The 12,159-nt window shown below is 42.4% G+C and overlaps 1 protein-coding gene across 5 annotated transcripts in view; it reads left to right on the top strand.

Moving 5' to 3' along the window:
• Traf4 (TNF receptor associated factor 4) overlaps window positions 1–12,159 on the top strand; it is a 44,184-nt gene that overhangs the window by 28,657 nt on the left and 3,368 nt on the right. For all 5 annotated transcript variants that reach the window (XM_078188482.1, XM_078188483.1, XM_078188481.1 and 2 more), the window contains one exon: window positions 11,743–11,847. In XM_078188482.1, coding sequence (XP_078044608.1) covers window positions 11,743–11,847 — 105 coding nt within the window. The remainder of the gene's footprint in view (window positions 1–11,742; window positions 11,848–12,159) is intronic.

Below are 12,159 nucleotides of genomic sequence, written 5' to 3'. Positions count from 1 at the left end.
TAGAATGGTTTTACCGTTGCACGCGCGGGAAACAGAAGCATTAAATGACACGGAGAATAGGGTTACATAATTGACTTACAGAACGGTACCGTTCGATTGAGACCAGAGAATAGGTTAAGAGGGTAAACGAAAAGCGCGTTATGAGATGCATGCGTAACTCGACGTAAACTTGTACACGTTTCAAATACATTTACAACATTCCTCCACGAGTACACAACATTTTGCGGAGATCTTATTTCTGTTTTTTCAATTTTATAACGTTGCTTTCTCTGTTGTTAAATTAACATTGCACAATTTCAGTCACAAATTGTACTTACACGATTTCTCCTTTTCTTTCTTGACATTGTCCCATTAAACGCTACGATTCGCAGTTTCGAGCGTAACGTCCAATCCGATTGCATCATGCACTTTAAGACCCTCATCGCATTAGTAAGAATTATGCAAACATTCTGCAGTAACCGAATTAAATATTTTTAGGGAAGGCAATTCATGGGAACACTTTATAAATTAGAAGCTTCTCAATAGCATTTTCAATTATTGTACTATAGTTATATGAAATTATTAAAGTTAATATTATTGGTAATAAATAATAGTTATTTACATAATTATGGCCATAAAGCGATTTATTAAGAAGTTTTTAACTGTGAGCTGCAGACTTTCTCAAATCATAAAATAGTCACCGACAGATACGGTGTTCCGCCAGGTGCATTTAAATACGCGCGATGAAAATTCAATTATGACGTCACCAATGGAGGCGTCGCGTCTATCTCTTGCAGTCTTGCGCAGCTTCATCCGAATCCGTGCGAGGCCATTGACATTCCATCGAACTTAATCAAGCGATGTTCCGCGAAATCGCGGAATGACGTTCGCTGTAGGAAATCGTCGCAGGAAGTGTCGCCGGTGCATAAACTCGAGGAAATGGCACGCACACTGCCGGGGACCGTTTTGTGTCACATAGGTTTCAGTTATCTGGTCTCTTCTCGCAATGGTTCTCAACCTGTTCCGGATAACTTCTACCGCGAGTTGGATCCAGGCATCCACTTCAAGGGGGGGGAAAAAAGCCTTAGCTTGGGAAACTTTCTTCGCCGGTATTTCCATCATCTTTTAAATGCATCCCGGGAGCCCGCGTTGCATCGTTGGGCGCCGCCGACGGTGAGAAAGTGGGCCGCCGCTCAAAATGAAAAGCGAATCGCGAACCACCGGCGCGCGCGTTCCATGTTTAGTCGGCGGTCCGATTGCGTTTAACGGGAAAACTCGTATTACTTTTGTTCCTCGATTTTTATCGCATTATTCAAATTCGTTGGTTCGACTTAACTGTAATGAGTAATTATGCACAGCAGTCTTTGGCGCCTCGAACGAGTGCAGTCTACGATACTATGTTGTTGGAAGAAAACATGATTGGACATTTGATAGCAACCCCTTGGCAGTTAATACATGCGAACATTTTTCATCTGTTTTCATCGTTATTAATATTTTTACAGTTAATCTAACCACATAATAAATATAAATCTGACTACTTTTGCAAGAGATTATTAAGATTAAAGAATACGAAATTAGAAGTGAAAGAAGTGGCGTACGAAAGGGTTGTAAGAGAATAATTTCTATATCACTCGTTTCTATTTGTTAGTCTATAATTATGGTAGCGAGCCACCTTGTCCATTACATAGTTAACAACAGTCTAAACGTCATTATCTAGGAAAACATGGATCTCTGTAAAAATATTTTATATTAATCACCATGAACCGTTTCTGATTCGTAAGAAGATACTCTATTACAGTATAAAAGTTCAGCGCACCGCTATCGCTTTTAAAAAAAAAAACAGACCAGAAGCAGTTAAACGACATTCTCAATGTTAAATGCGCGACCCAGTTGCGACGGTAACCGTAGCTGAAACAAGAAGATCGTTCGGCTCTCTTAGAAACCGATCGACTATCCTCGGAAGCATCGCCGAACCGGCGTACGACGGTGACTTAAGAGCCGCTACTTTTCAGTCGGTTGTTATTAAGCCACGAGCCTTAGTCACATCTGACCCCGGCTGTGGAATGCGAGATAACGCGGATTCTTACGAGCGGCCCCGCGGTAATTATCCGCGTGTTAATTTAAAAGTGGGCCCCCGGCCGTTCCCCCTTCCCATGGATGAGAGGCCACCACCTTCGTCGCGGCCGGAAGTTCTGCGGTGTTTGTTGTGTTCCTCCGCGCATTGTTCCCTCCGCGCATTCCACCGTAATGAACTTCTCGTTCTGCTTGCCTTCAGAAATAGGTGGTGCATAACAGTGTAATCACGATAGGAATTGCGTTGAGCCACGCTCGGCAAACAACTGCAATCACTCCGCGGCAACTTGCGGTCGCGCTGTTACCTTCGCTGAACATTTCGCGAATCGGTATTAACCCTCTGCACTCGGCCGTTGACTAGACACCGAGATCGTCCCGCGATGTTCTAATACAATTTTTATGTTATCGGATCTGTTTATTTTTTAAGTTGTGTTAGAAGTTCCTGAATAATAGATCTTTAATTGCATTCCATAATCTCTTCTCAAGTTCTGCAACACTGTAGATAAATGCCAAAAATATTTATAAACTCTGTCACAACCCTCCTGTATTGAAACAGCGCTTAGTCATTCTATCGCTTGAGATATGTTGCTGCTTTATAAACAAAATCGATAGTGGAACTCCAGAGAAATTCCGGACGCTTTTAACGATCCCTTACTCAACGACCCAACGTTCCTGTAAAACTGCCAAGTCAGTTTGTTCAGGGGCAACCCCGGGCCAGTTCTTCCCGTGCAATTCGACACCGTTCATCCGGCTACCGGATTCGATAACGGCCGGCCCAAAATGTTCCAGATTAGATTGCTTGTTTGCTCTCAGGATCAGGACGCAGTCACGTAGTTGCGACCACGGTATCCGTTGTAAATATTGCTAATAGCCAAGGGCCCCGGTTTTAGATCGGCGATAATAGACGTTATTAGTAGCCACGGTTATCGCATCGGTTTTGTTTACGCAACCAGATTGGAGCAGTCGACGATATTGTTATTCCGGCGCGCGCGTTAACGAGCGGTGATGCTGCGCGCGTTCGTTTCGCCGTGCCCAGGGTATTACACGTAGGACAATAATTACGGGGGGGGGGGGGGGACTGTCGGTATAATTACAGGACCATCCGTCGCCACGGATGATCCATGCGGGGCACCTTTTGAAGTTCGTTGATGCCACGGGCCCGATAAGATACGGACGAAGGCGTGCACCGCAGATAAAAGGCTATCGGTGGTATGGTTTTTACTTGGAAACGTATCGCGCGTACGAGGTTTCCTCGGCAGCTGGAACGTGTTGCAGCGTGTCGTTACAACTCGGCGAAGAAGTCCCGTCGAAAATACAGCTCGACAAGGGAAGTCGGCGATTGGAACGAGTTTTTTTTTCCTCGATGGAACATGACGCGGTCGCTTCGGGAGAATGGTCACCGCGGATGAACTTCGACGAATAGACTTCTCTCTCTCTCTCCTTCACCGTTCGGCAATTTCCTTTTCCCTCCCCCCTTAGTCTTCGCGATACACTATGGTTGTTATTCTTTTCTTATACGGAGCAGACTTTACCCTTTCAGATAAACGAAACTTTCTTCCATGTTGGATTCATTAATAACTCGACGGAGTTTGATGAATTGGACTCGCGATGGAGATTTCTAATAATAAACTGTTGAGCATGAATGTTGTTTTGTTCTATAGTATATAACATAGTAAATACATATATGGTATATAACATTAGGTTTCCAAAGCATTAAAATCAGCTATTATATACTCCTTTATGTAATTATCGATAATATAAATATTTTCTCAATTTCTATTGGAATATCTTTACCAAATAAAAGAAATTTACATTTACATACAATTCTCGCCAGGAAAATAATTTTCGAATAGGTCAAGACGATCTGTTCACGAGTTGCTTTATAGATCATACAATTTTATAATTTTTCTACTAATAATACCTTTGACGCTACGAACAAGGTTCTCTTAACGATTGGTTGTAACGATGCGAACAACATGGTTGCAGTTGATCCGTGGTTTCCGAACCGCTGTTCTGTTGAAATTCGAAAAAAAATTGCAATCTCATGTGAAATTCACGGGTCACGGAGAGATTACTCGGAAATCGCTCAATGGCGTCCCACGACCGGCAATTTATGGGGTTCGAAGTCTTCCTGTTCTCCGTGCAGGTACGCACGTGCAACCGACAGGAAATTTTCCACTCGCACGCGATCCGTGTTCTGTCTCTCTTAAACAATCGACATGACGAGAGAAGTTTCCAAAATCGAAATGAACCGTAACTTACCAGCCATCCCTTTTTCTTTTTTTAAAAAAGAAAATAATCCAGGATTTCTTTCACATCTTCATTGACTAGCATTTCTTCGTGTCTAATAAAAATTCCTAGACGATAAAAACGACTCATATTCATCATTTTTATTTAATATAAATAAGATTACATAAAGAAATAATTTGTTCTACATAAATTAATATTTACATTTACTATTAATGGAAAAACATGATCCATGTCTGCAGCTTTTCTGTTAAATTTTAATTGGATTAAACGTAGTATTTTAATGTTATATAATTTTTTAAATTTCAAATTTGGTTATTTTTAAAAAAACTATTCAAAGTATACCTATTACATAGACTTGATCTAATATGCATAAATTTCATTAAAAGTTATATAAAATATTAATACCGTACGTCATCCAAAAGTATTTCGGACTCACATTAAAAAGCGGCTTCGAGCGCAAAGGGTTAAAATATTTCGGAGGCCGATCGAGAAACGGTTCACCGAGCGCAACTCTTCGAGATACGTTATGGTAATCCTTTGGTCATCGACTTGTCAAGGTCGCGCCCGATTCGAACGCCGGACGAAAAAATTCATCCGTTGGAGATTCGAGCGTGTAACCGTCTCGTTCGTGCATCGCTAATGTCGCGCCGAGGAATTTTTCGAATACCGGATCCCGTCGTCAGACTGCTTTCCGTTTCATTAAAATACTGCGGCTACATTTTGACACCTTGGCTCGCTAAGGTCACCGGCGGGGCCGGCACTCCACTTAGTAACACCGCCGGGGTCGCCGTTTTCGTTTACTCTTAACCCCCCGGAACGACGCCGGCCTTCGATTTACAGTTACAATTAGCAACATCCGAATATTTCGTTGGCAGACATCGTGTCTTTGTGCAGAATAGAAATTGTCCGCTTCGATTGCAAATAAAATTGTTTCCTCTCTGTTTACCTCTTTGGCACCGTTAGATTTATTTATTACTGAATTACTATTTTTCTTGATATGTACTTTTCTTAGTATAATTATATAGGTATTTTATTTTTTATTTTTCTATTTAAATATTATAAATTAAAATACGATAGATTCTTTAAAGTAAGTCCAATATTAAAAATGTTTAAATTCGATAGAAGATAGATAAATGATCCGCTTAAGATGGAACAGTCTCCACATCACATTGAATTGTCCGGTGTATATTTGTGTACTGGATTTCGAGTACCTGTTGTCGGGTCCTCTACGGAGATCTGCGCGCGTTCGCCTAGATTAGAGAAATTCCAAGTGACACCATAGCAGAAGCGCGGACCGTCATATTCGTCCTCAGGGAATAAGTGGAACGTACGCGGGGATCGTGTCCGTTATTTCGCCGTGACGTCACGGCGACTTGTAACCGCGCTGTAACAGCACCGAGAAGAGCCGACGCGTGTGATGTCAGCTCGCGGTGCCTTCATGCCGGTATTCTAATTCGGTGGTCCTCGGGCAGCTTCCACCGGGAACGGAGGACACCGTGCATTGACACTCGCCGCCTTTCATTGAACCTAAAGCCCCCTACGCACTCGGTGCCGTTGCTACGCGGACCAATCGCGCCCAATAAGTTTGCCACCGAGCGTGGACCAGGTGCTGGAGTAACCCGGTTACCCAAAGTCCGAGCGCGCAATGATTTCAATGATATAATAGTTGATTTCGATAGTCGAAAACGGAGAGCAGTTTAATTTGTTGAAGTTGTAAATTCGAAGAGTCGTTTCTCCGAACATTAACTATGTACAAGAGCTATTATTATTACACCATACTGTTTTATCGGTTCGAGGATCTAACAGCTGGTATCTTGGTTCTTCAAAGAGTCTCAAGTGCGTTCGCGAGGAGTAAGTTTGTTATCTCCCTGTATTACTAATTGTTTAATGCCGAGTGGTGCTCACGATGTCGGCGTTGAAGAGTGATCTTTGGGAACGAAGTGTAGAGTACAGTGCTCTTGATGCATTATGACAAGATTACCTAGGAATAATTCCGAAGAATATTTCTAACTATGACGTACACTTTTATTTCTCTTTTGTTGCTTACAATATTTCAATTTGCATATAAATTCACGGTCTAGTCATGGTGATTCAATTTTTATGCTCCGAATAATTTCGAGGGCAACGTGTAAACTGATCTCAATTTCTCAATTTGAATACGCAATTTTTGGAAGATTTGAATTTTTGAAATTTGTTATTTTTCGCGTTAACAAAGATTGAGTTTCCGCGCGACCCACAAAATGTATCGAAGCTATTGACCCGATCTTTCTCGTTTCGCTAGACTTTCGAACTTACGTAACGACGCTTTCTGTAATACGATTTTCCGTTGTTTGTACAGCTCTCGTGGAACTGTATGCGAGAGAGAGAGAGAGAGAGAGGGAGGGAGAGAGGCCACACGGTTCTCGTTTCGATTACGGAACTTGCGCAAAGCAGGATCGTTGCCCCGGCGACTGGCTTAATTGGCCGCTCTTTGTTTTAATTAATTCGTGGACCGGTCGTCCCCTACAATTGTTCCGGCGCCCGTTTCAACCCCGCGCTCGCCGCGCGAATTTATGGTCGCGCGTAACGGAATCGTTATTTATCCTCATTAAACGTAATCCGCGAAGTTCATTGTTGAATTAGAAAAAACAACGCTCGCGGAGAGAGAGAGAGAGAGAGCACGCCGCGCGCGCACGGATTTACTCGCGCGTCGAACAATGCTCGCGGTCCGCGGAACAATAACAACTGGGAACGAACGCGGTGTGCTGAAGACTCGTTTGCGATTTTCAATGCCGAAATGAAACTGAAACGGTGAACCGCCGACAATCCAGGCCTTTGTGAAAGCAGCAGGAAATAATCTTGTCCTTGGGGAATAATAATCGTTTCCTGCTACGTTCGCACGAGGAGACCATTTGCATTTTTCTTCTCTGCGCTTCGACGTCCATTTTGAAAGTGGTGGATGTCGTAATACAACGTAAGCTTAATACTTAAATTTCCATTAAGCTGCGCTCTTTGATCGAGCTTTTTATTAAATATTTACACGAAATCTTGTTAACTTACAGAAAAAATTTACGCAAAGAAGAGATCGAAATCTTTTAATTTTCGAATCATTACGAAACTGTGCTTTACAGTAATTTAAATTAATTTCTATTATCCTCTTTTAATATATTTTTTACCCTAGTTTCCATTAAGATCTATTTAATTATTTATCAATATTTAATTTTCACACGCTCGAATAATAATCGTTGGAAAACCGCGATTTTTGTATTACATATTTTGTTTCAGCCAATTGTAATTTTTATCATCGTTAAGAAAATTAACTAACCTAGTCGAATTTGAAAAATGTTATTAGTTTAAATGAGTACGTTAAAGTTCGTTGTTTGAACGCGCGAGGCGCGACACGGTTACCGTTTTGGCAGAAAAAATGTCGTTCGAAACGAGCGATTTAGCGCATCCGGGAGGAACCGGTGCGTGGCGGGGGGAGGAGGAGGAGGAGGAGATCGAGAACCGATCGCGACCAGTGCAAGTGTATTTTTTCTTCGGCTCTCGGAATCGTTTTATTTGCACCGGCGTCCGTTTCTTTTTCTTCGCGATTCCATCCTCGCAATCTCGAAACTGAAGAGGTAGGTCTGTCTCTTCCATTCCCGGCGGTGTTTATATCTCGCCGGCACCGGCTGGGTTGCGTTAGGTTCCTCGACCTTGCCGGTCGTGCAGGTTTCAAGTCGCAACGCGCCTCCAGACGTCCCCGTGTATACCGGGTGTGCCAGCGCGGAAACGGTCCGACACGAAAGCCGGTATACCTGATATATCTGGACGGCGGTGGTCCGCGACCGTGTTGGCGCTCCTCCGGTGTTTCCCGTTCTCCGTTCTTGGATCGCGGCGATCCATCGATCCGTTTCCATGAAGCAACATAATCATCGCCGAGGGAAAGAACTCGCCGTCGCGGAATAGTTCCGCGTGATTGCCGTGCGTTCTATCGGTGAAAATGGTTGCCAAGGCGCTCTCTTACGTTCCGTCGAGGCGTCAGCTTTGATGATCTGCTGGTTAACAGTCGTTCCGATTTTATTGGATCATTTCGGAGCGTTCGGAACACGCCGATTTCCTTGTCGAACCTTCTCCTACGGCAGCTATCCAAATGAACCTTACGGCAAAAAGTCGACAGCGTTTTCTCGCCGATGCCGGGATTTGTTATTGCATAAATTGTATCGGATGGGGCAGTTTGCACGCCGCGCGCGAAATAATTGCCGAGTATGCTCGACGCCGTTTATCTCGTTTCGTTGGGGGGTTTAACAGAGTAAATGTGGATCATTTTGTGGTTGTATTTTGCCAAGTATTTCTTCAGGACCAATTACATATATGTATATAGTAATAGGGACTTGATACAGTTGCTGTCGTGTACCTTGTTTGAAACAATTATATATAATTATTAATTATACCATCTCAGCGTTAGTTTTGAAAAATCTGGGGAAGAAGAATGATCTTCGCTTGTTAAATAAACATCGAAGAAGGTGACGCTCTGGTTCCTTTACTATAGTATTTACTCCTAGGAAAATAATTAAACATTTCACACAGTTCGGTCATCGAGAAGCCTGACGTCAAAATTAAGTTTAAAGAAATTAAATTTTATAAAATTAAAGAAATTGAATTTTATATACAATTTACACAGTTCCAGTTAAATATCGAAACATTATTAATATCTAAAAACAGACTAAATTAAAAAATACAAATCTATTAAAATGAACCGATCTGATTTCATAAAAAAAAGGGTTACGAATTGCGGTCAACTTTTGGAAAAAATAACGCGCATATATCCGCGCTATTTGTAGTGCAGTCTGTTAACGATCCATCAGAAGTATTATTGGAGGCAATAATGATTTCGGGGCACGGCGCGCAGCGCGTTAAATATATTCCCGTTTTCGCCTCCCGCGTGGCCGGTTTCTCGGTACGGGGCGCCTCCTGCATCAGGGTTATTATTGAACTCGCTATTTCCGAAAACCGTCACGGACTCGCCGGCACAGTCGTCGTCGCGCATTCTTCCTGGAACAGGCAACCGCGGCGGCATGAAAATTCTAAAAGGATCGGAATGCAACCTCCGGGTCGGTTCTACGCGCCGCCTCCTCCTTTTTTTCTCCTCCAGGGAAAGTCATCCGAGGGGAGGTATTTAGATTTATCGAACGACACCTGTCTTTTCCTATTTGTTCCCGGCTGATTGATACAAATTGCTCGACGATTCGATAATTGTTTGCAGCAGCTATCGGATCATCGAAATCATGCCAAGGACCGTCTACTATTTTCTGTAAAACTGACCGAACGCGTGGCGGCGGCAGTCAGTCGTTTTCTGCAAGGCATAGTTGTCTCACTGTATAGTACTTTTATCTTAACCGTTTGCGGTCGAATGGCAACTCTAAAAGTTATCATGACACGTTTAAAAATAATTTTTATCAAATTTACTACTATTTAAAAAATTGGCAAGAGCTATCTGTTACGCATCGAAAAAAAAATGTGAACGCTCCCCGATCACGATGGGAGCGTGTAACAAGATAGAGGCCACGATGTTCAACGGCGACTGATAAAGTTCACTAGGTCTAGTTCACGCCAGCCGGACTTTCTCCGGAAGCCTGTCTAACGTGGAAACGGAATATGTAATTTGGGACATTGTAATCGGTTGCATAATCATTCATTAACGTCATGGCTTTTCCGGCAACACCCGAGGTCACAAGCGTGATATTTATATCGAGCGGAAAGTCTATTATCTGGGCATCGTATAGTGGGTCGCTTCCGACCCGGGGTTGATTACCCCAAGATCGCAAGGCAACGAGACCTCGATATTTTACCAAAAATGTTTATGCTGTAACACAAGATTCTGCTGGTTCATAATTTTTATTGAAAGAATTAAATATATATATGATAAGTAAATATATTTACAATAAAGTCTAGATAATAATAAAAGTTATTTATTGATAAGGATCGCAATGAAAATTGAACAATGTCTTAATAAATCTTGTTAATACAGACTCGTCATTTTTAGTCCTTAATAGTCCTAATATTAACCTTTTTTAATATTTCTTAGAAGTTTGATCTACGGTGATCTTTCTATGATTTATAATATAAATTTAATATAGTAAATTTGTCAAGTACTGTGATCTAAACAGTATTCGTATAATATAAAATCATAGAAATAATATAAGAAATAGATACTTCTTCTGTCACATTTTTTTACATTAATAAATCCTGAAAGAGTTAAAGAGATCTCTTGAGGGCCAAAATATTTCCACAACCCTTACGAAAATAGAGGTCTAAACATAGATTATATTTTGGGTAAGTGCCTTGTAAAAATTGAAAAAATCTTATGAAATTCTATCGTCCACGGGAGAAGGGATTATTTCCGTACGAAAAGCCACCCCATGCGGGTCCCGTGCACGAACGTCGGAGCAATTCTTAACTCGTCTATCTGGGTGGCACACGCCTCGACCGGTTCGAATCGTAGCCGGAGCCGTATCGGCGAGGTACAAATATTTCTTGCCGCTAGACAAGGGTGGCGAATGGGTCAACCGGCAAAGAGTCATCGGGGCATAGCAACCGGTAACTGGACGCGCGCATCGGAGAAAATGAATTACCATATTTTACGGTGCCTTGGAATGCCAAACGAGTTGTTTATTGGACATGAGTCCGGCACGGAGCTATGTCGCGGGCACAGCCGACCGGTAACGACTACCTGTTACCCAATTAATCGCTACCCACGTTCGAGAAGGTCTAGTTCCACGCGGAGACAAACCGAGGAAACGAATCGTCGGGATCGAGGGTAATAATTCCTTCGGCTCCTTGAATCGTTTTCTCGGACCTCGGTCGCAAACCCGGTCACGTTTTCCGTTTACGGGCGTTGTCGTCGGCACCCGAGGCTGATTCAATCGTACGGTCGTTAACGATAATTCTAGCCAAAATTCCAGTTTCTTATTTTACGTAGATCTCTTATCAAACTCGACTAAGACCAATTTATATATTCATGTTATTTTATTGTCACTATCATTATGCTAGTTTATATCTATAAATAACTAGCACTAATAACTTATATCATCATTATATAATAATTAATAATCATCCAAAGTATTGCTATCGATAAAACACTTTTGAAATTCGTCTCACGCAGCGGTCGTCGTTCTTCCAGTCACGTGCTAATAAGTACACTTAATTATAATCGGCTACACGTCGGACATAATGGAACTGATATATCTCGAGCTGTTTGTCCGCCACAATAGGGCACACGATTGCACACGCAACCTAAATGTGTCGATGGTATCTCAGGCCGCTCCAACAGTCCCATTCCTAGTTACCGTAACACAGCATAAATTATTGATAGTTCACCGTGGATCGCGATAAACGGGCGCCGCGTTCCACGTCGCTTTTTCGTCTGGGAAAATTTGCGCACGATAATCATCTCCGTCTCCTTTGTGTGTGTTACAGAATTTCCAGGACTTGGAAGCTGAAAAGGCAATAATGGGCTCCATTGTATACTGCATCCATCACAAGGACGGGTGCAAGTGGTCGGACGAACTTAGAAAGTTGAAGGTGAGCACCGCGAATCCGATTTTCCTTATATCCTTCTTCCCGCTGGGAAAGAATGCTGCCGGCAATTAATTGTGCATCGCTCGGGTCAGTCAAAGGAATAGCTCGAAAGCCGCTATTTAATGCTGAATATCCTCTAAACGCCATAAGTCGTGGATTTTATATGGTTCCTTTCTCTGAAAGACATTGGAATCGGATACTTTGTCTACTTTTAATCTAAACGATATCCCTCTTAACACCTCATGAAAGTCTGTGGGAGCGTTGTGGTGGAGGTAGCAAGGACCTCTCACAAGGTCATCCATTCTTATTATTATA

This window comes from Augochlora pura, chromosome 8 (assembly GCF_028453695.1).
Source record: "Augochlora pura isolate Apur16 chromosome 8, APUR_v2.2.1, whole genome shotgun sequence".
NCBI classification, from domain to species: Eukaryota; Metazoa; Arthropoda; class Insecta; order Hymenoptera; family Halictidae; genus Augochlora; species Augochlora pura.
Note: the sequence above shows the minus strand (reverse complement) of the source record. Positions and strands in the feature narration are given on the sequence as shown.